The sequence below is a fragment of the Limanda limanda genome, chromosome 20 (genome assembly GCF_963576545.1).
Source record: "Limanda limanda chromosome 20, fLimLim1.1, whole genome shotgun sequence".
Lineage (NCBI taxonomy): Eukaryota > Metazoa > Chordata > Actinopteri > Pleuronectiformes > Pleuronectidae > Limanda > Limanda limanda.
Genome location: NC_083655.1, coordinates 19,069,917 through 19,093,537, shown reverse-complemented (window position 1 = coordinate 19,093,537; position 23,621 = coordinate 19,069,917). Strand labels below are relative to the sequence as shown.

Below are 23,621 nucleotides of genomic sequence, written 5' to 3'. Positions count from 1 at the left end.
GGGATTACACAAAATGTGGTCTGGATCTCAAAAAGTCTAATGTTTTCTGTGGAGATACGTTTGACTTGCGTGATTAAAATATAGTCGCATGGTGAATAGTGTACAGCCAACAAAAGATGGAGGCTTGGGAACCCCAAAATATTTGCAGTTGCCCCCAGAGGCAAATCGGTTGTCAGATGACAGCCAACGGGCTCTGAAATGTTATGATTTCATGTGACGTCATGAGAAGGCTAGAAAACTGAAAACTTGATGCATATAAACTAACAGAATATTTAATCGAATAGACTCGACACAACTATTCTGCAGATAGTTTCAGAAGCAGGGTAGTTTGCTGCTGACCCAGATTCATTAATTGTAAGACATTGCATTGTCACCAAGCAATTACAGTGGGGGTGGACTGTAGTATTGTAAATGTATTTACAATAATAAAAGCTGCATTCATAGTTTTCCGCTCACTGTGCAAACATCAGCCTGATTAGGAAGGGTGGGTTTTGTTTGGGGATGCAGTGGGAAGCTGCTCTGCACGCACACATTAGGATCTCTCTCTATTTGTGCTTTGCTTTACATTCTGGCCCAGATGAGGTGCGGGTGTGGGGTGTGACAGTGATGAGTTTAGCAGCCTGACTCATGCAGACATAGGATAATAAAGAAAGTACATAAAAAGGGCATACCATTCAAGAGTTAAAGAGCCTTTTCACCTCAGAGAACAAATAGTGACTTGGCCTTGGCATAAGTAGATTCATCAGCTTTTTCCTCCCGATGGTTTGTGTTAGTTATTACCATATAGATGTATTCAACAGTTAATGGAACTTTCTGCTGATGCTCACTGCCCACGTACAGACACAAAGGCTGAGGACAGCTCGGTGTCTGCTCTGGATGCATTTGCATTGAGGCTATGTGTGTGTGTTTGTGGTGTGATTGTGTGTGTGCGTGGGTGTGTGTGTGTGTGTGTGTGTGTGTGTGTGTGTGTGTGTGTGTGTGTGTGTGTGTGGGTTTACTAGCTTGCAGCAGTGTGTAAAAGCTGCAATGAATCTCAGCTCTCATGTTTACGTCCTGATTATTCTTCCCTTCAAATCTTTATGGGACCAGTTAAAAGCGTGCTGCTTGTTCTATCCACAGAATCCACAGGAAATGTGTTTTGTGAGCAGTCTCGTCACAAATTATTACAACATTTATCGACAACTAACTTGGTCACTTTGACATTTGACAGATATGTGATGCTTCCAATTTAAAATCCTGTCATGTAGCCTTCTGTAATACATAAAGCAAGTACAGTAACTTACCGGGGCACCTTGAGCTCCAGCAGCACCAGCCAATCCAGGAACCCCCGTCTGTCCCTGAGGAGACAACAGACATGTCAGTCCCTTTCACTCTACTAGTGCTGCTGTGAATCAGTTCCACATGGTAGCATTAGTTGTCTAGCATCTGTCATCGGATCTGCATCATTTAACCAGATATTGCTGAAGAAGACATTAGTAGAATACATGTATAAAACACACCAGATCCACTTACAGCCATTGAGCAGCACCAAAAAAGCAAAGGTGAATCAGTGACTTTGTGAACAAATGGATAAATGCACGACAAAAAGAACCCATGAATAAATGGGGATTTTGTGCAGCTTTATTCTGTATCCACGATAATATAGATGAAACAGTCTGACATTTTGAAAAGGAATCTCTTTTAAAAGGTTAAACCTGTTAGTGTCTTTAAGTAGGACTAAACACTATTATTGTAAATTCATAAATAGTATAATTTATATGCAGTAAATAAAGAAAAAACCCTTCCTAGCACCATAGCAGCTTAGCTCATATCACACAACTGTCAGATGGATTGACACACTTTGTACAGACATCCATGGTTCACAGCCAGTTCATCCTTTTTACTTTGTACTTCCTCCAGCAGGAGGTTGTCATTTCTGACTAACAGACCTTCATGAGCCCTCAGGATGAATTTTAATTCTGATAACTTTGGTTATTCCTAAACAATATTTGAATGTGTCCAATACATGTGATTTACATATGATTTACAATGAAATTCTCATCAGCTTCTATTCATGTATTGCTCAATGGCAAATCTAAGTATGCTAACTCACTGCACTAAGATGGTAAGCATGTAGGAAACATCAGCATGTTAGTATTGTTACTGTGAGCATGTCAGCCTGCAACCACCAATGTGTTGCATTGTTTAACCTGGAGTAAAATAAATGTATTTATGAAGAACATGCTTTTTCTCAACTAAGTATTTGTATTGCTGACTAACTAATATAAATGTGGTTGGAAGCTCTGAAAAAGCCTTGAGGGAGATTTCTTTGTCTCTTATTGATCCAAGGGTCAAGAATGAACTTCCATATTGAAATGAGATGGGCTGTTCTCAACCTTTGGCCTTGCCGGTATAACGCCAAGAAAAAGCAATGATTCGATATTGTTGCTTGACTCTATGAAGGTCCATAGAACTAGTGCAGTTTGAATATGAAGGGAATGTTGGGATTAAGCATGTAATGACTCTCTGCTTGTGGCACAGCACTGACGCAGGGGCAGCTTGTGGTGTGGCGAGTCCTGTGGGCGGACGTCTCGCAGGGAGGCGGCAGCTGGTTAAAAATTAAAATGGCAACAAACAAACACATTTTAAGCCACAACACAACATGCAAATAAACTTTAAACCTCCAGTAAGACCTCTGTCTATGTGTGTTGAATGTGTTACGATGTCTGTGGTATGTGACCTGGTTCCAGTGTGTACCACCATAATACACTGGCACTCGCAATGGCCATGTGAAACAAGTTGTAAAACATATGTTGTACACTGAAGACCATTCATTTGTACATGACGCCTCCTGTCAAGCTCTGACTCCTCTGTCTACTCGACACATACACAAGTGTCCCTTGATTTCCAATCAACATGGTCAGCATTTCATAGTTCCTCTGTTCTCTGTGTCCTGTGGATCAAGAGGTTTGGCGTGGGGGCAATGACTTTTTTGTTAGGGGTTTGGGAAAAAATGCATTGGCACTTTTGCTTTACATATACTATACATATATTTATATAAATGTATATATATATATTTATACAACTCTGTTAACAAGTATTACTCTTGAATAAATATGACATTTGTCCCAGGATATATTTTACCAGCTCAGTAAACAGGATGAGATGGTTATGATTTAGATGAGCTCTTAAGTTTGTATTGCATTAACTATGATGCATGTTTTGTGTTTGTTATGCATTTCTATAACTTGGGATAATGTTGGTAGTAATCTCACTTCTACATATCTCTCAAGACTCTAACATATTCATATCTCTCGGATATATCCGAGTTAATGGTATGTGTCGTTCTAAATGGTTGATGGATTGAATCAGTTATTTTCCAGTCTTCACTCAAAGTGCTTTACATGTCGTATTCATTCATTCATGCACACGTTCATACAGCACTCATTTACACAGCTATTTTGGGGTTCGTTAGCTGGAGGACCTTGGCATTGAACCGCAGCCTTCTGGTTCGTGGACGCCACTCTCCACTCCCTGAGCCTCAGCCACTCCAAATAAATATCAAAAACACTAGATCACATACAACAAATATCCTTGAGGTGTACTGTGTCAAAATTTTTGTTGGGGGATTTATTTTTCAATACTTTTTGATGTATCGTATGTGTTTGTAGCATTGCCCATTGTTTCCAACTAAAGCCTTGTATGTTTCAAATGGATCACAAGTCTATAATTTTACTTTAAATTCTCAATCCCTAAACAGATGGTCACTGTAGGTTTTGTCAATCGTTGTTCAAATTATGAGGAAATAGTCCATTAGTTAAGGAGCAACAATCAGGAGCAAATCCAAGGGTGGATGAAATCTGCAATTTATGAAAATAAATGAATTTCAGCTGCAGCAGATGTAATGGCCCAGTCCTCATCAGTTGATGGGAAACAAGAATGATGAAAATAGAACATTACTCCCGAATTAAAGTCTGAGACTTAATATAAGAAAAAACATGGCCGAGGAAAGATAATGATGCTCATTGCAGTGGTCATCTTTGCAACCCCAGCTGTAAGGTTTCATTCAGGGTTGTAGAGGCTCAGCTTGCAGTTTCAAGTATACTCAGGAGATTTCTCAGCCAAATGGCATCAACATATCCCTCACATAGCATTTGCTATCTTTATCAAGAGCGTGGTCTTTCAATTTCAGTGCATTATTTCTTTATTCCACGTTCAGATTTTGTTATGCGGAAAGCATTAAAAATATCTTTCCTTGCAGATAGTCTCAAGCACAAATTGTCTCTGCTTCTGCTCAAAACTATTTGTCTGCACTCAGATGTGCTGTTTCTGCACAAAGTTCATCAGCTCCAGTTTGAGTCCTTCTCCTCCTGTTACGGTTGTTTCCGCGTCCTTGCTAAACCTCTCGGATTCTGCAAATCTTCTGCTCTTGTGCGCTGAACCTTCTTAAAGAGTATTATATCCCCTAAAGTTGTTTTATTCTCAAAATTCCTTATTCAAAAGGTTGGTCATGAAAAAATTCAACTCGTGGAGAGGAGAGGTGGGTGAAGTGTTAGAGTCCACAAAACACTTTTGGAGTCACAGGGGTAAACAGTGTAACAGAAGCAGACTGAGCCGGAGTAGAAAGACTTAGAGGACAACTTCGCTGCAGCGAGTGCAGATAAACTTTTTTAAGCAGAATCAGAGCGTTATATTTTCACACAAGCAATGAATAATGAAGACAATGTGCAGGGTTTTGAAGGAAAATACAGCAAAAAATCTGTGAAATTAAGAAATAATGCTTAGAATTAAAGACCATGCTCTTAATAAGGATATATATAAAAGAAAGAAACACAAGAATAATACCATGCTCTATTTTTAAAAGAATTGGTGGTTTCTCAATGGTTGCTATTTATAGGGCTCTATTCCCATACATCTATCAAATCAGTGGGGTCAATAAATCCATCCATGACATGTGTCGTTCTTGTTTGAACCAAAGCCTAACAGAGCCACTAGCATGGCTGCAAACCTTTGGTTAAATAGTTTTGAGGATACATTTAATAATTACCTAATTATTTAAATAGTGTTGATGTAAAATACAAAGATAATTAAACTTAAAATGGTCTATTAAACTATTTGGTTTGTTCTCAAATTGATCAAGTGTATTTGGTCCTAAAATATCTTCTCTTTTGTTCATCTAACAAATGACAGTTACAACAAGCTGTTCCACTACAGTCTGTGATGGAAGTTACCTGGAAGCAGGCGAAAGGAGAAATAAGGGGTCAGCTTATGTCTCACACAGAAGAGTTTATTGCAGCTTGATGCTCATCAAACGAGACCAGGCGGTGAAACAATGTCAACGCCCCCCTCCCAACCTATCTCTCACCCATCCTAACAACATGTCCACAAAAGGCTAGAGATGCTGTCACTATATCTATGTTGCATGTCTGTATATTTGCATCTTATTTTATACTTACACCTCAAGCAAACATATCTGATTCATGTTGTGTCCGTACGTTGTGTCCTTGGATCCCTCGGATTTAGATATTAAAAAATCCTTGAGTGTAGAATGTACCCCTAGTTTTACCTTTATCTCTAACCTGGCCTCGGGTATTACTAGGAGGAAAGGGAGTATTTGTAAAATGAGATGGGCTCTATTCTCGCAATGGTTAATAAATAGCAGATGTGCTGTGTGAGGATGCTCAGAAATTCCTAAGCACAGTCCACTAGAAGACTGCACAGCAACGATGATGCAATACAAATCGTCACTGAATGTAACACATGCTAAATCATCACTGAATGTAACACATGCTATATTAATCATTATAACAACAGCAAACATGGAGGAAAATATATAGCATTGCTGTTCAACACGCAAAACACCCACATTGAACAAATTAAGTCAAATCCTGTAGTACTCTACCAAATACAGGACTGGAGGTCCCACACCAAAGGTCTCTGTACTTTTGTAAAGTACTACCCCCTAACAGGGACTCTTGGGGGGTAAAAAGCTTTCACCTGTACTTAATTTATGCCATGGCTCCTGAGGTGGAATCGTACAGAGTTCCTGTAAAGGTTCCTACTTACTCGGGGAAAGTTCCTGTGGTGGAAACACATGAAGATGACTAATTGTTGATTCCTTTTTCATCTGCTCTATCTGATCCTGTTAACCTGAGCTCCTCTATGATCTAACTTTAGCCCTGGTGCAGCGCAGCTCCTCAAGCATGACGCCATGCAGGTATGAAGCACTTTCCCTCAGTTTGAGCCTCTGCAGACACTGAGGGTACCAGGTCTCACCAACATGTATTTAAAGTGCAGATTTCTGAATGTTGGCAGCGGTGAAACAACTGAATTAGCTCTCCACTGCGTCTGTTTTCCTTTGAAGCGTCTCGCCACACTACGCACATAAACCCGTAAGAGCAGCAGACCTCATAATTACACAGCCAAGACGCCCACCAGAGTCCAATAAACGGCATAAATCTCTCAAGGTCTAGAACAAGAGAAAATAGACAGAAAAGTGCTCTGACACTGTCCTTTCATGTAAGCAGACGAATCTGCCACTTCAGCTTGCCGCATATTGTTAAAGACTGACGAGACTGTAACCGCTTGACGTCTGAACTCGGTTTAGATTAGTTCAATTTGAAGATCTGGAAAAAAGGTCAATAAAAGATAAAGACACCAAGCAGCGAAATACAAGAATACACAATAGAGTGTATGAGTGACCAGACGTTTTTATAACAGAGGAAAAATATGCAGCAGCTCACTCACTCTACTCTGAGAGTCAGTAGCTGCCGCTAGTCAAGTAGTTTAAGTATCTCAGCTCACGAGTCGGGAGTAAGACAGAATGTGGGATTGACAGGCTGATTGTGCAGCTTTAGCCGATATTCAGGAAATGTACCTGACGGCTGTTGTAAGCTCTTGAAGCTTTTGAGCTACCATTCGGTCTATGGTCCAACCCTCACCAAAGGCCATGAGGTTTGAGGAGAAACCAAAAGAAAGAAATAGCATACACAAGCAGGTAATACATTTGCTTTACAGGAAGCCTGTCGAAGAGGATCTAGTTGAGGTGGTTAAGGATCTGATAGGGATTACTCCTGGCTTCCCTTTAGTGGTTTTTCTGGGTGCAACCAACTGGGAGGAGACCCCAGAGAAGACCCATAACATGCTGGAGGGATTATACATCCAATCTGGCCTGGTGAAGCCTCTGGAAAATCTTTGAAGCTGTATCAACCACTTCACACTGAGGGTTACTGGATTTGTTGAACATGCCCTTTGGTTTGTTGGCACGTTCAGGTAGATCATTAGGAAACTATGATCATTTGTTGGCCACAATGCTCCCTCTCGTTTGGGAGGACCAAAGGTGTCAAAAAATATTTGGAATCTATCACAATTTGACAAAATTACAAAAGCATATTTGCTGCATATCCTTCCCGTACTCTCTTTAAACATGCTGAGTTGTTGATAAACCAAAAATTTTAATTTAAATTTAAAAATGGATGTCAAATAAATAATGAATGGACAAATAATGGGATTTAAAATCTTAAAATGAGAAATTTATGAATGCACTTACATAATAAGAATATATACACATATTTATACCCATATATTTTTCCCATTTGGACTTCCACTTCCCTGCTGCTTTCACTTTTCCTGTTAGCCAGACGATTTTGCTGTCTCATTATTTAGCTTCTGCTTTTAGCCTTTCCATGACACTTTGGACTAAAATTATGTAATGAAATTTTCGCTCATTTTGCCAGAGTACATCCCACAGTGTCATGGAAAGTGTCTTTACATAAGTCTTTCTGACTGAAATGGAAATTAAAAGCAGATATCAACAGACTAAACATACCTTATATTTTTCTACCCCATCCTTGTTTTACCATGCTCCTCCCCTGCTCTATAGAATCTTGCCAACGGCCACAGGACCGTCAGTCCACCGGGACAAATATAGATCCAAAGGGAAGCCGACTGTCAGCGAGTTCAGGACTGGCTGATTAACCTCACATGATGTCACTTTACTCCAGGAGGCCTGTCTGTGCACTCTACCATTATAAACAGCATGTGCTGTGTGCGTTTCGGGGTGGGAGGTCAGTATGTGTCGAGGGATGTGCCTCATTTACCTCACTCTGTGCATTCGCATGAGTAAAACTGCAAACTAATGCGCCTCCATAATCACCATGATTAATGACCTCATTACAAAAAGTTTAATGTGTGGGCAGCTTTTACATTGTTCCAGGATAATGTATTCCTCTGGTGATATTCTATTGAGAACCCAAGTGGGAGTTTTCTTTTCTTTTATAGCAAACAGGGCTCTGAAAGTCAAAGTTACTCATTTCCTACTTAGACAGAAGGTCTGGTGATTGGCAGGTGGACCATTTCGAGGTTTATGGAGGTGAAATTCTTGAATGAATAAATCAGTAGAATAAAAGTGGATCAACAATGTTAGAAAATAACCAATCCTTTGATTAAAATTCAAAGACAAACCGTGACGGGTCCCATGGTTCTTTCCATTTATAGAAAATAAATTGTAATGTTTTGTTTCCCAACACAAGATGTATCAGACTTACCTCCGTTGCCAGGAATTAAAAATTGAGTTTATAAATTTACTTGCTGTAGTTTGTAAAATAGATATGACCCTGATGGTATGCTGTTATTTTGTTACCAATTCTAAAAATGAGTCATGTCGAAGAACTTATTTTGCATAATAGCAATAACAAATAATTACATTTCTACGAAATACAGAAACAGATGTTTCTTTGTTAGGGAGCATTTAGTAAACAAAAGAATGCTTAAACACAATTGGAAAGAGGGATTTCTCCCACGTTTTAGCTCTATTCATCAGCACATGTTTATAAATACAAACGCAAGGAAGCACAGATTCAATGACAACATCCATAACAACAAACCTAACTTAAAGACCCTTCGCTTCAGATTTTAATTAAATAGGCAACATTTTGTTTGTTTGTTAAATACAAACTTTTATGTCTTTTACTATAATATGGCAAAATAAGAAATGTTCACATTCTGCACCTGCTGTTTTTGAATCAAAGTCCTAATTCTAACTAACTAATTCACTAGGTAAACAGCGACTAAAGTCCAGTTAGAAAAACCTTGTAGTTCGGTTGCATCCATTTTGAGTATATTCAGTTTATAATTGACCACATCAGAGTTTTCTTTTTTAACCATGTGACCCCCCGTGGCTCTGTAATCTGTACTTGCGGTGAACATCTGATGATTTGGACCTCTAACAGCCTGAGGGATGGAGAGGCTGTAACTTTCACATTAGCAGGTCTCTGAACCTGCTGCTAAATTACAAGCATAGCAGTTTAAAATAAGCCCGGCTTAAACCCACAGCCGCTTCTTTGTACAGTAGTGTCTATACAAAGACTATTGTCATGGGTTTTCTTGTTTAAGCAACACATTTTAAAGCATCCCACTATCAATCAACACTTGGAATCAAAGTGCTGCTGCTGTTGTTAATTATTTTTGTAAAGAACATATAAAAGGAAATTTACATTTTGATCGCTGAAACATTTTCCAAATGTCTCCTTACAGATTACACGTATACTGTTTAATTACAGGGAAAGAGCGTATGACAGACACTGTCTTTATCTCTGTGACATTAAAACCTCACACAACTACATTTGAAAATCCATAATTTTGGGTGTGGAAATCTCTATACCAGATAATAAGAGACCTACGACCACCATAAAGCAGGTAACGTTCTTCACTCGAGTGGCAAACATCAAATCCAATGTTCCTGAAAGATAGCAGTTTTCTGTTTATGTACATTTTTTGTATGTGAGTATGTGTGTGTGATTAAAGACCATGCTGCTGTTAGCCTGAAGCCTTGTACACTATATCAAAGTGTAGGCCTCATTAACATTCAATGGAGCTGTCTTGGATGGGTACACACAAATTCTTTTCAGTCGATGGAAAATGTTTTCCTCAGGCGGTGACCACGCTGGTGGGTAATTTGGTTCTGCACAGATCACAACTGTTTTTACACACACACACGCACCCGCATAGGTAGTTGTGTAATAAGTGATATCATTTCAGGCGTATTTACTGGCCCTATTCTGATGAGACAATTGACAGCAAAGCATATGGGTGAAGAACTGTCTGATCAGACCACAAGAAACAGTTGAAAGCTCCAAATTTAGAGTTTATAAGTAAATGCTTCCTTGAATAAAATGGCCTGTATTTATTCACACAAACATTCATGCAGCGCTATATGCTGCACCACATCAATCACCAACCATTCACACAGCTTGTCAGGGTTGTGGTTCAACCAACCTTCTGGAAAAATCTCTGTCTCTTTGTTCCCAATAAAAATCATTAGTTGGAACCCAAAATGGCCAAACACTGAGCAGGTAATGCATTATATATGGGACTATTATAAGATGAAATGATTCTACAAGACAAACAACAACTGAAACTACCTGTTCAGGGCTCTGTTGTTTATATTAAAAATAAAAGGGTGAATACCGATTTCAGTCAAAAACAATGCTCATAGAGTCCTGAGCCTGATCATAAGCAACAGAAAATACTGACATGGTCTGTAACATAACTACTTGTCCAACAGTTTTATCTGATGAAGCTGTGATCACACTCACTCAGCCTCACATGCTCCGGATTCACTTCACGTTAGCTGGAGAAAGAATCATGTCTCTTCTCAGTTGACTTTTCTTGCTGGAGTTGAACAGAGACCTTGTCAGACGTGCCATGCTTTCAGCTCACCTCTGGTGTATTTAAACTCAGACTGCTCCAAGGTAAATGTTCTTGTTCTTCAACAAATATAAGAAGAAAAACTAACATGTACCCAAAGTACCTCAAATAAGTGCGACCAAAATATTTGATATGTTTGCTGCTGCTATTCATAAGGGGCCAGATTGGTTCACGCATCGGAAAGTTTGAGTCCCTGAAAACATCCGATACCGAAAGATGATTTTAAGTGTCATAACAGGAGAAGTAGGAGAGAGCAAGAGAAATAAGTCAGTGTGGGAAGAAATATCTCAGGAGATTAAATCATGCTATGAAGTGTCGAAAAGTGTCCTTTGTGTGTATAACAATGCACTGAAACTTAGAATTCACCAAAAACTGCAGCAGCCTCGGAGGCCACTTCATCTTACAGCCTTCAGTCTGACAATCTCGGAAAAGCTCTGCATTTAAACGGTGCCCTTTTAACCCCAACATTTTATACCCAACAACCAATTAGCCCTTACAGCACACGTCCATGTGTTCTGTAAACATCAGACGGTTTCCTGTAAATCATTACGACGCTTAATGTTCCCTGACATTGTTGCTGGAAGAAATTCGGTCTGTTTGTTGGTCTTGCGGCGTCTGTGATGCCACTCAGGTCTGATCAACACCAGCTTGTTCCAGGAAAGTGGAGCATCGGGTGGTCCTGTCAGTCTCACAAGCTTTTGTGTTCAGATGGTATCATCAGATCATGAGAGGAAGCCGCGAGCAGCAGGACAGTGGCTCCACACAGCCAAGACATGGAACTAGTTATTCACACAGACATGATGAAATGGGCCCAGTGGTGTGGACAGCTCCAAATTCATATAGATATATTTAATTTTTGGGGGGGTTTCATCTATAGGTATTAGGGTATTTTATCAAAGTGCACAATGCTGCACATCTGATCTTTTTGCAATTAGAACTCATTCATTTGATTATATATATATATGTATACGATTGGATTACTATTGATAATAAAATAAGCTTATTTTTATAGTTGGAGCTTAATAGGACAGAGCCAACCTAATGTACATTTTCTTTATTCAAAACTATTGAGCATATCAAATAATATTAAGGGATCATCTATTTTATTTGTGAAATATTCATCTGTGAGATCATATATCATAATATCATAAAACGTCAGTAGCTATATTCCAGCAATATGTCTGTTTAATATGTAGCTAAGTTTGAGTTTACTTTGTACTAGTACATCAGGAAATATTCCATGTTACTTTCCGTCTCTGACTGGTTCCATAAGCAGTTCATGTCAGGAAAGCAAGGGGAAGCCCTGGTAGATGACTGTATCCATGGCATTTAGTATCCTGCATAAAGCCAATAATTTCCAACATACTTTAATTACTGTCGAACAACCTTGTCTCTGGGGTTTATACACAACTCATGTCTACCAGCAATTTATGCACTTCCAGCCGTAACATTATGTTCTAATGCAGGGAAGTCATGTAAGGTTCATATAGCACTGGGGCGTCAGGGTTTAGACGGCAGAGAGCATACAACCCACTTCATTATCAGTGGGATGAGCTCATGTGGAATTGTGAAATTTATGTGAATTTTAGTAGTGTAGATATATTTGTTCAGTAAATAATCTGGGTGATATATTTGATATCAAAGGTCAATATTTTGGGAAAGCGTGCTTATGTCATGATGGAGAATTAAATGAGGAGATTGGTATCATTTTCAACTTGTTCGATTATTGTCCACTAGAAATGTAAGATAATAAAAGTAATGAAAAGAAGTCTCCTGATCGACTGAATTGATTAACCTTGTTGGTAAACACATTGAAGTTGATTAGCATTCGGTTTGTGTTTTTGTCATTCAAAAGTAACCCAACAGTCATAGCTGCTCACTGGCTTTCCCTACACACACACACACCCCCTGCACCACCACCACCAGCAACCCCCTGACAAGTCCACACATGGACACCAACTGTTCCTACTCCCTGTGTACCACCACCCTTGGTGTAGAACACTTCCAGACTCTCGGGGAAAGCAGTTTATTATGATAACAGGAAGAGTCCTAAATTACTGAGCAGTGCGGCTGCGAGTCAAAGACTTCAGAGGAGCCTCGAAATAGCATCACGCACTTGTAGTTGGTGGGCGTGCTCGCCTGCCTGCACATGTGAGCGAGTGCTCTTTCATTTAGCCACTTGCTCTTTTCAAGTCACCACACCGGGGACGTCCCTTACAACTGTACATGGCCCACATACTCCTGCAGTGGTGTCAGTGTCATTAACTGACAAGAGGAGAGAGTATTCAGATTTACTGTGAGCCATTACACTGAGGTTGATACTTTTATGTCGTACATGGGAAAGGATGTTGGCGGGCTAGCTTCGCTTTCACTCACAGGAAGCTGCTCACTTTCCCTCTGTGGTACCAGTGAGCAAAGAACAGCAGAGGATATCACAAAGGCACAGCTTTATAGTTCCTTTGTAACTTTTAAGGATAAAAAATATTTAAAACTATTTAAGATTTAAAAAATATAGCACAGTCACACAATTAACGGGTGGTGTTTGAAAACTAGAACTTCTCTCATTTTATACTTGTACTTCACTGTATACTATACTCCATTTACAGAAACTAAACACTTTTTGCCTTGTTTTCAATTTCAGATTATTTTAGATTTGCTAACACTTCAAACAAGCATTGAGGTGTAATTCATTTTTTGTAAAAGTCTATTTTGATGCAAAGGTAAAATGAATAGCCACCAATGTTTGAGAAGAAAACATCTAGAAACTTTTATGTGGGTATCCACGTGTACACAACCATATGTACTTTTGGTCTGGGGCTGTTTTAATGGTTAAGCCCACATCTCTTTTTGGTCCAGGTTCAGTAAATGTTGATGAAAGCATATGAAGAAGCGCGGAGGCTGTTACAGCAGCAGAGTATTGATTTCTGTGTTTTTTGCACAAGATGTCCAACATTGAGTGTGAGGTGTGACCTGATCTGCCAGAGTCCACACTGACCTTTGTTCCTGTTGGCCCGACCAGTCCACCGGTGCCTGGTAGTCCTGGCTCCCCCTGTTTGGAGAACCAACACACACTCAGAGCCAAATCCAACACTATCATAGCATTTATTTGTCTGACTAACTTGGGAGCCAAAGCACCAGAATTGGCTTTCAGTTCTGTCTCTTTACTTCATTTGAATTATTTAGTGTAGTATCTGGCTAAACGTGTTTAGGTTTTTCTCTTTGACTCGTTAACAGAACTCGATCTTACCATTGACCCAGCCTCTCCCGGAGGTCCTGCCTCACCACTCTCTCCAGGAAGACCCTATGTAAAACACAGAAATAAAATTAAAACACTAAATAATAGGGCCTAGATTACCACTTTGAATGCTTTGTAAATGGGTGGTAAAATGTTTCTGTTAGAAGTGATTACAAAAATACCTTTTATTGTAAATTGTACATGTATGCATTTATATTGCACATTTCTAGTCTCATTGACCAATCAAAGTGCTAAACAAGTGAAATTCATCCATTCACACATAGATTGGTTAGAGTAAATTAAATCTGGACCTCTCACGCTTTGCAGATATACTAGGGATCGAAAAAGTAGGATTATCATGAATTTACAATTTGGGTTCCTATATGTATTGAATATAATTATTTATATGTTTACATTATTTTCTTTTAAAGCATCTGGCTGTCCTTCACAATAAAGTCTAGTTACAAGTGCGGGAGCTATAAGTTCAGTTTTGTTCAGTTTGAAAATGTGCTGTTTTAACCAGATTAAGCAGCAGCTACCAGTATAGAGATATTTTAAGGTATAAATTAAAAAAAAACAGAACAAAAGACTTGATAAAATAGTTTAAATAAAAACGCAACAGATTTACTAGAAGCAGGTTTTAAGGACTGTTTTAAGAGTCACTCAAACCAAATTCGTCAAGTCCGGACAGGATTGGTTTCCTTTAGAATCACTAAGGAGGGTTCCTAACTGAGGAAAACAGGCAGCAGTTAGGTTCATAGTCTACAAATTGTAATCTCACCTTGGATCCAGGGAGCCCTGGTTCTCCGTGTAAGCCTGGCTGCCCTCTGTCTCCCTGAGAAACATCAGTAGCAAAGGGGGACTATCAGTACCGGCTGCAGATCAGAAAAGCCACAGTACAGATACAACTGCTGCTTAAAGGATTTACCTTGTCCCCTTTTAGACCAAGCTCCCCTCTCAGTCCGTCTGGCCCCCCTTCACCCTGACAAGCCAGGTCAAGACAATCGGTAAGAACTCAAATCAAAAGTCAGAAGAGTGTTGACTAAGTTGAACAAGCGGTGCTATCCCTTTAAAAATCAATTATACGGCTTAGAAAATATGATAATGGAAACTCTGGGAGGCCCTAATCGTGCAGCAGAATTTTAAGTGTTAAAAAGCATTTTGGTTTTCAGTGCATTTCAATGGTCATGACATGAAGACACACAGATTGATTGGTTTGTTTACCAATTAAAAATGGCAAAGCTCAATAACTGACTTTTTTTTCAAAGTTAAACCGGGGAATCAAACATCAACAGTGAGACCGAAGGTTAAGAGGCTTCAAGCGCTGTTCTGACACTCACATTGGTGCTTCAACAAACTCATTAGGGAAATGTAAAGATGACATATGTAGCAGCTGAATCCAAGTAGAAAGTGTGAATAGCTGGTAGCTGTTGAAAGGTAATATGTAGGCGTGTTACCTTCAACCCTGTTAATCCAGGAGGGCCATGAGCCCCGGGATTCCCGTCCTTACCCTGGGGACAGAAACGACTTCCAACATGAGCATGTATCTCAAAGACTGGTGGCAACTGTATGAAGGGGTTAAAAGGTACAGTGGAAGGAACTGATCATCACTTACAGGCTTACCATCAGGTCCCGGTGGTCCTTCCCTTCCTTTCTCTCCTCTGAAACCCTGTGGAATCACAACAACACACACACATTTCAATAGCCACTATGGTGGCACGGATCTATGGTCTGACAGTCCGTTCAGTACATCTGTCTAGAGTCTAGACTGACATATTTCAACAATTATTGGATGAATAGCTATAAAATTTGATATACAGATATTTAGGCTACCATAAAATCGGAAGATTAATGGACTTTTCATTAAGTACCACGAGGCTAACATTTGTAGCACTGGGTGAAATGTCTTGACAACAATCATGTGAATTACAATGGCAGTTCAGTCTGACAACTCACTTTCAAACATTTATTGCAGCATTAGAACAGTTTAAGTGTTTGGCGTCTAGGCTCCGACTTAATAACTCCCCCATATGATTACACAGGAATGATGGGAGTGACAAGCAAATACTTGCAACCCCCTGTTGGAGCCTACAGATGGATGTAGGTCACATGATGTATGTCACGGATATTCATGTTCCCCTCACAATGAAATGAAGTATCTTTGATGATCTTTTGACTCTTTGCTCTCAAGTATCAATTATATCCAATGTATATTTGATTTATGATCAAATACCTACTTAAGACATATTAAATTATTAGGTCATTTAAGATCATTGGAAGAAGAAATTGGACAGAAGAAACGTATGTATTAGCAGTTTTCTAGTTCTCGAGTTCAAGTTGTGGTCTTTCCTCCGTTTGTAAATTACATAATCCATTGTGATAAAAAGTCTGTACAGTGTAATAACCTCCGCCTACTGTTGGAGCAGATGCATTACTGCAAAACAACATGGGGACGAAAAGGTGAAGACATGTTTTACGGAGATTTTGGTTAGTCAATTGCGTAGGTGTTTGTGTGTGTGTGCACGTGTGTATGCGTTACCATGCGACCTGGTGGGCCGCGCTGCCCTGGGGGTCCGACTGCACAGTTACTGCAGTCGTCCTCCTCCTCTGAGGCAGTGCGGTTCAAAGGACACTGAGAAAAAAAACACACCAACCGTCAGTGCTTTCTTCATTAAGATTAAAAAAAATACATTTAAAAAAACATTATTTTGATTTAAATTTGTTCTCACACTTAAAACAAAAGATCACACTTCAGTTATTATCACTGCCAGTGAGTTCCACTCATATCTCATGAGGTTCTCTACTTCTGCATTAGTGGCTAAATGAGCAAAGTCAGATAAAAAATGTGAGAGAAACAGGAAACTGCACTCACCCTTTCATCATCCTGTGCAGCATCAGAAAGGACAAAATATTTTTTATTATCAATGTAGCCTCATACACGCAGCAACACCCTGAATATTAAGTTCGATGTGTGACCTGTGTGGATTCAGGTTGGTGACAGTGGAGGTCTTACCACAGAGTAGATCTCACAAGCAGTTTCTCTCTCACTCTGGTGAGGATCACAGTACAGACGCAGCTTCTGAATCTCCACCTGAGTCAAAAAAAAAATGGATAAATATCATCATATGGCAAACGTCAACAATATATTCAAACAACATTTTGAGTTTTTCTACCCTTTTTTTTTTCCCATTGAGTGCTTTTAACCTGACGTTCATCTAGTGGCGACTGTGACAACCCTTTTAAATGTACTTTCACAAAGGAGGCCCTTGTAATAAATAAATTCAGAGCACTTGGACCTTTCAGCTGCAGCTTTATTTAGAGATATGATTTTTATACTCACCGGCACAGTGAGGTCTGTTCCTCTCCTCTTAGCCACCTGCGTCTCCCCATTGATGTAAATGGGCTCCATCGGCTCCAACATGACTCCCTGGATCAGCTCATCGTCAAGGAAACCGGTGACCTGGCTTGGCCTCACCAGAAGTTTGAGCTGGTGCCATTTTCCATCATACAGATTCTGCAAGAAGGAACAAATATCTCAAATATAAAGATACATAAACAGAGGGTTTATTCATTTTCAGGGATTGAAAACAGCTTCCATTCATGAGCAAAGGTGAACGTAGCTATCAACTTGTCAAATCTTCAACACAGCCTCCCATTTCTGTTGGCAGTTGTGTATGTATGCATGTGTTTCATCTCAACTAATTCTGTTGACAATTTAAGTGTCATTTAAATGCTCCACAAATAGTTATGACTGCAGAGTTATTTTCCGTCCCCTTTTTTCCATCCCCTTTTTTCTCTTAAAGTCATAAACCATATAGAGACAGAGAGAAGAGACAGAGCAGCTATTGTCTCATCGGGGTGCTACGACACAGCCATCATCTCTAAAACAACAAATCACAGACTTACACCTTGTGCCACATCAAAACAAATCAAATCAAACACTTGCAAACATAACCTGAACATAATTACAACCCTCTCCTCCCTACAGTCTAGGTGTGTGTAAGGATGGAGTCTGCCTTTTCGGGATAAACAACTTGACGTGTCCAAAAGGATGTATTATAAGCTTGTTCTGCCATGGAAACAGGGGCATGTTCTTCAAGTACTGCACCCCTGCCAACTCGTTTCCACGAGGTAAATACAGCGGTTTAGCACAGGAAACGTTTTCTTTGAGCGTCTTCCTCGCATCCATCACATTACATCTTCGCCGGGCCTGCTGTAAATTGAAGTCAACGGGCGATGATGCTTAAACTACTACTAGCTTGGCTCTCCTCAAGTCGGGTTCATTCACAGCGACCAACAGGAAGGGAAACTCAAGATTGGAAGAGACACACTCACCGCACAAAACATCCTTAGTGGCACTGCAGGAAAATAACAAACGGCACCACGGAACACGGCACTCTTTATATTTACCAATACACCTACGCTGTTGTGGAATAAATGTATGAAGGCAATAACTTAAAAGTAGAAGCAGACAAATTATTGGCCAGGCATATATATCAGGATATAAGTATACATGCATGTAAAACCATTTGAGTAACTTTGATAATCAGCTTTCCAGACATTCAAGTTTACAGCAAAATACAGAAATTGCTGAGAAACCATGCATGTGCTATATATGAGAAATTATAATAAATACTACTTGACTTGTTATCATTTGCACATATTTCAGCATTTTGTCAAACCATTTCATGGAAAACTGAAACTTTAAAATAATAATGTTCAATATTTTAAGACACTCACTTTTCACGGATACATCTTCTGTTTTTCTGAATTTTTATAAGCGAACCTAGATCAATTTGAGGAACAATACCAGTTCCAAGTTGTGCAACTGAAGATCTTCGTCTTGTAAATAGACAGGATGTCTTTCCTACTCTTGATGACCACTCAAAGCATATTACAGTCTCGTTTTTTGCCATTCACCCATTCACAATGCATCTATGTGCCGCACTTGTTCTATTAGAAGAGGCAATTATATGGGTCAGTATCTTGCCATAAGGACACTTCAGCATGCAGAGTGGGAAAGACTGCGATCGAACTGCCGAACTTCTGGTAAGAGGACGACTGGTCTCTCCCCTGAGCCACAATAATGTGGTTCAGGTTAATACTTTTGTGTAAGATGCGTGTACATGTTGTATTATTTTTAATTCTGGTTTTGTTGATTTTCCCTTAAAGCACCAGGCTCATAGTCTTTGGAACTGTGTTAAGAAGCTAAGGCGCAGTTTGTTGAGCGACTTAATACTGAGTAACCAACGGAGGGAGAGATCAGGTACTTGAGCAAATGTATTCAAAATTATGAAGAAATAGTAAAAAAGAGCATTTTATAGCACAAACAAAAGTGAAGTAGCAAGGTGAAAAATTATTCACATATTGATCTGGTATGGATATGAAACTCAGTCCTTATACTAACCTGGAATCCAGATTTAAAGATGACACTTTGCTCCACTTCGTTTAGCCTCGTGGCGGTGAAGGTGACAGTTTTATCCTTTCCACTTAGCGTCACTGCCGCTTGCATCTCCTTATCCTTTGACAGCACCCTCCAAAGGTCAAAGGTCAGCTTTGAAGCAGACCCCTGTAGACGCAGGGTGGCCACAAACACATAGGATGGAGGGAGGCCTTCTGGGAAAATCTCTCTGGTGTAAAAATGAAGCAAAATAATGAAATATGAACAATAATTGATGCACAAATATGAATATGAAACGTTGCAAATTGTTAAGGACTTGATCGAAGTCTTGAATACCTGGTATTCTCAGTAATGTCTGTGGTTGCAGTCAGGGCGTATGCTATCTCAGAAACCAGAGAGCCGGGGATCTTCTTGGCCTTCTTCTGAATATTCAGGCCAAACAGCAGCTCAAAGCCTTTCTCATCACGAGAGGCCACTGGGATTCTTGTGGGACAAACAGACTCTGGAAAGAAAAAGGATAATTTCTTGAGACAGCATAAGAAAAGATAAACTGCAGCTACATCAGCAGGGCTGAGCTACATCTGTCTGCACTGGCTGTTACAATAAAATAAGTAGTGAGTGAGCGCAGGATAGGTGCTGAAAAATAACTGAATTCATTGGTTGGCGTGTATCTGTAACATGTAATAACTTTAGTTTGTCTGTGGTTAGCCCTGTGCTTATAGCTAGAAAGTGATGTTGCTGTGTTTTGATGTAACATTATTTAATATTAGCAAATATCTGTTTTCCACTTGAGCTTGAGAATGATAAATGCTAAATTTAACATAACTTGGTGTCATGGTGTTACGTATGTTCATTGAGAAGTCACTATCATTACAATGTTACAATGACTACAGAGGATAATTCATATTGATGGCGTCCGTTAATTGTGAGTGGTAATAGGGACATAGCTGTAGCTTTGTGTATTGCTGTGGTTATGGCTATTGTTGTAATTGTAGTTGTGGCTGTTTTGATGAGTGAGACTGTTTTCAACTTCACTTTGCACCAGATTTAATCATGAACCAGGGCAGATCATCTTTAGATGGGTAACCTGACCAAACCCAACCCAAATTTCTAAACATAATCAAACATAAGGCTCACTCAGGATCATGGACGGAGTTTGAGATTAAAAACTATTTTACTAAATTGACACAAAATTCTGACCTTCACATAGCCTCTGCTTCATGGAGTCTCGGATACGGTCAATGTTGGTGTAATCCTCTGCATACAGGACGTAGGTGGATGATGGTTTATTGGCGATGGAGACCAGCTCTGAGGTGGTGATCTCACTGCCGACCCCGACTGCAAATACTGTAATGCCCTGAGCTCGTGCCTCCATACTGGCATCTACCTAAAGAAACAACAAATGGGCCTCCAATGGTTGAGAAGTCTTTTCCTTTTAGGCCAAACATCACAAAAGGTCAATATATATTGCAACATTTCAGCCATCAGATTTTATACACAGCATTTACCACATCATCCTGAGATTTTCCATCAGTGACCACCACGGCAATGCGGTTCTTCACTTGGCTGGCTCGCTGAGATACAGCGAAGACGTGGTCCACAGCAAACTTAATGGCCCTTCCAGTCTGCAGGACATTCAGAAAACATTGAATGAAAAAAGCTGTGATGCTGTCAACTAGGATCGCATGTGTGAACTTGTCTGGTCATCAGTTCTCAGCCACTGCCCGCTATATCATAGAGTGCAAATTAAATTATATACACACATAAAAAAGCTTTTTTAAATCCACTTGGGAGCGGATCACAACATGAGCAGAAGGTTACGGGAACAGTGTCGTATTTTTCAAAGAGCATGTTCCATAAAGCAAATCCAGCATGTCTGTTTGTTTATTGAGTATTTCTATGCTTGTGGTGTTGCTGTGTGGTCTTGTTGCACCTGCTGCAAGCAAATGCTGGCACTCATGGACCACACTTAAGTGTAGCCTGCCTCTCCATAACCAGCCTCAAAGCCCTTAACTTTATTAGTTTCTTTTTGGGATGCAGAGTTCTGGATGTAGTGAACATCTTTATAGGATATTTTACAGCATATTTTGGGAGTAAAATATGTTTTATTCTCCCACCACACTTCTGCGTGCAGGTGCCTCAGGAAACCAGTTAAGAGAAAACCAAGTCAGCAACCCTCAGGCGCCTCCCCCCCCCCCCCCAGGATACATGCAATGTGAATGCATGAGACATTTTTCCGTGTTAACACAGTTTATGATAAGAGCACACATATTATTTTAGATTGCACATGCATATTATGACTGTTAGAGGTAATCAATATAACTTTTATAAAAAAAGGAAATGACAAATGCAGCAGACAAAGTTTTTGCTCTCATAAAAAAGGAAAACCAGGCAAATTTGTGTTTTGCTTCTTTTTGTAGGAATCCACAGAGACAGCAGATCTGAGGACATCCCATAGTGTCTGATCATGGGTTCAAATGCACAATCTCCTTTTGTTTAGTGAGCACCGATCCGATCTAAGTTACCTGCTGGTGCTGGTGATAGCTAAGGTGCAAAGAGAAAACGTGCTGTCCCACCTGTGTGTTTCCTCCCAGGTAGGGGATGCTCTGTATGGCCTCGATGAGCTCTGCTCCGCCCTGGTGTGTCCCCAGAGAGATCTCCAATCGAGGTGTGTCACTGTACTGGATCACAGCCAGCTACAGAAACAGCAGGACAAGGTGCAGAAGGTCAGCGGTTCAATCCTAGTCTTCCCCATTCTGAAAGCCTAAGTGTCCTTGGGCAAGATACCGAACCAATTGTCTCATTGTATTAGTATGTGTGATATTTAATGTTATATGTTTTGGTGCTATATCAAATAAATGTTGTTAAATTTAACTGAATTAATAGAGAGAGTGCTGCAGATAGATGCACTGTATAAATGTGTGTGTGTGAAAGGGCGAATGGTAAAATTGCACTGTGCTGTTTGAAATGGTCGTCAAGACTAGAAAATCTGTTATATAAATACAGACCATTTACCATACTGTCAAAAATGCCATTGATTATACTGGAGAAAATATTCAGACGATAACTAAGAGATTAGCCATGAAGACCTTTAGAAATATGATACGGTAGAATCCCAAGTAAAATTGCAGCTAAATGTGTTTGAAATGAAAATGAATGTGTTAAGTATAAAGTACATACAGTATAATAGAGTTTACATTACCTGTGTGTAGTGCGAACTGATGTCAAATTGGCTGGTGATGTTGACAAGCCACTGCTTGGCCCTTTCAAAGTCAGAGGTTCCGACACTCCATGAGCCATCAACAATATACACCAGGTCATTCACAGCTGTGCTGCAGCCTACACACAAACACACACACTCACACAATCAACATAAACAATTGTACCAAACATTTAAACTGAAAATATAAAAATTCTGTTGTGAATATTTCATCCACATTTCAATGAAAGTGCAGCAAAAAGTGACATTCCGACCTGCTCGCACATCTTCCTCCTCTGCAGCCTCCAGTGGGGTCAGTAGTAATATCACACTCCACACCGACAAAAGCAACATGGCTCTGTAGGAGAGCTGCCTCATTCCAGGCAGAGTAGGATAATTCTGAGCTGAAACATATGAAAAATTCAGATTTTAATTTGCCGTTTTCATTTGCTGTTTGATAACTCTGGCGGAAGAAACAAACAAAGACACATCCATAGACTGCCATGCATCATATTATTTTTGAGTCTTATGTGCTAAGATGAATATACTTAACAAACTTTTCTTTTACTGTATGTGACCAACACAATTGATGTAATTCACTCTCCTCAGATGATGGCTCCTATTTATTCTGATGACCCCTGACCTTTCCCCCTTGTCTCTCCCCAGCAAACTAGAAGTTCTCATAACGAAAACTTGATGCATTTACCTGAAATGTGCTTGATGTTGATGAAATGTAATAAATATCCCATCCTCAAGGGGTCACTAGACTTATAGCCTTTGTCCACAAATAATCCAAATTCCAAATTCTCATTTCATCAGCTATAGTTCCTTGCCCCTAGAATAACCACACTGTGGGGATCAAATATTCCAGTGCAGTAAAGAACAGTGCTGAGTGCCGTCTGCAACAAATTGTGCTGTCGTGCATTGTGTCTCCACAGAGCTGTGTCAGTGCTGGAGAACTGTTTGTCTGTAGCCACTCTCCTCCTGTTATAGGAGGAAAAACTGCTCTGTGTTACACATGATGATCTACATTTGTGTTGCATTTGCCTTAAACTCAACCTGTAACCTTAATGTTATGTGTTGTTAAATCAGTGCATGTC

At 39.8% G+C, this 23,621-nt stretch overlaps 1 protein-coding gene across 1 annotated transcript in view; it reads right to left on the bottom strand.

Annotated features, from left to right (window-relative positions):
• Positions 1–22,875, bottom strand: part of LOC133027149 (collagen alpha-1(XXI) chain-like) — a 50,585-nt gene extending 27,710 nt beyond the window's left edge. Inside the window, exons 1-18 of the mRNA XM_061094174.1 lie at positions 22,797–22,875; positions 22,525–22,661; positions 21,899–22,018; positions 20,831–20,947; positions 20,523–20,709; positions 19,659–19,824; positions 19,329–19,551; positions 17,262–17,435; positions 16,935–17,012; positions 16,794–16,805; positions 16,461–16,553; positions 15,537–15,590; positions 15,379–15,432; positions 14,850–14,903; positions 14,703–14,756; positions 13,934–13,987; positions 13,682–13,735; positions 1,284–1,337 (exon numbers count right to left, since the gene is read on the bottom strand). Coding sequence (XP_060950157.1) covers positions 1,284–1,337; positions 13,682–13,735; positions 13,934–13,987; positions 14,703–14,756; positions 14,850–14,903; positions 15,379–15,432; positions 15,537–15,590; positions 16,461–16,553; positions 16,794–16,805; positions 16,935–17,012; positions 17,262–17,435; positions 19,329–19,551; positions 19,659–19,824; positions 20,523–20,709; positions 20,831–20,947; positions 21,899–22,018; positions 22,525–22,661; positions 22,797–22,875 — 1,764 coding nt within the window. The remainder of the gene's footprint in view (positions 1–1,283; positions 1,338–13,681; positions 13,736–13,933; positions 13,988–14,702; positions 14,757–14,849; positions 14,904–15,378; positions 15,433–15,536; positions 15,591–16,460; positions 16,554–16,793; positions 16,806–16,934; positions 17,013–17,261; positions 17,436–19,328; positions 19,552–19,658; positions 19,825–20,522; positions 20,710–20,830; positions 20,948–21,898; positions 22,019–22,524; positions 22,662–22,796) is intronic.
• Between the last annotated feature and the right edge of the window lie 746 nt (positions 22,876–23,621).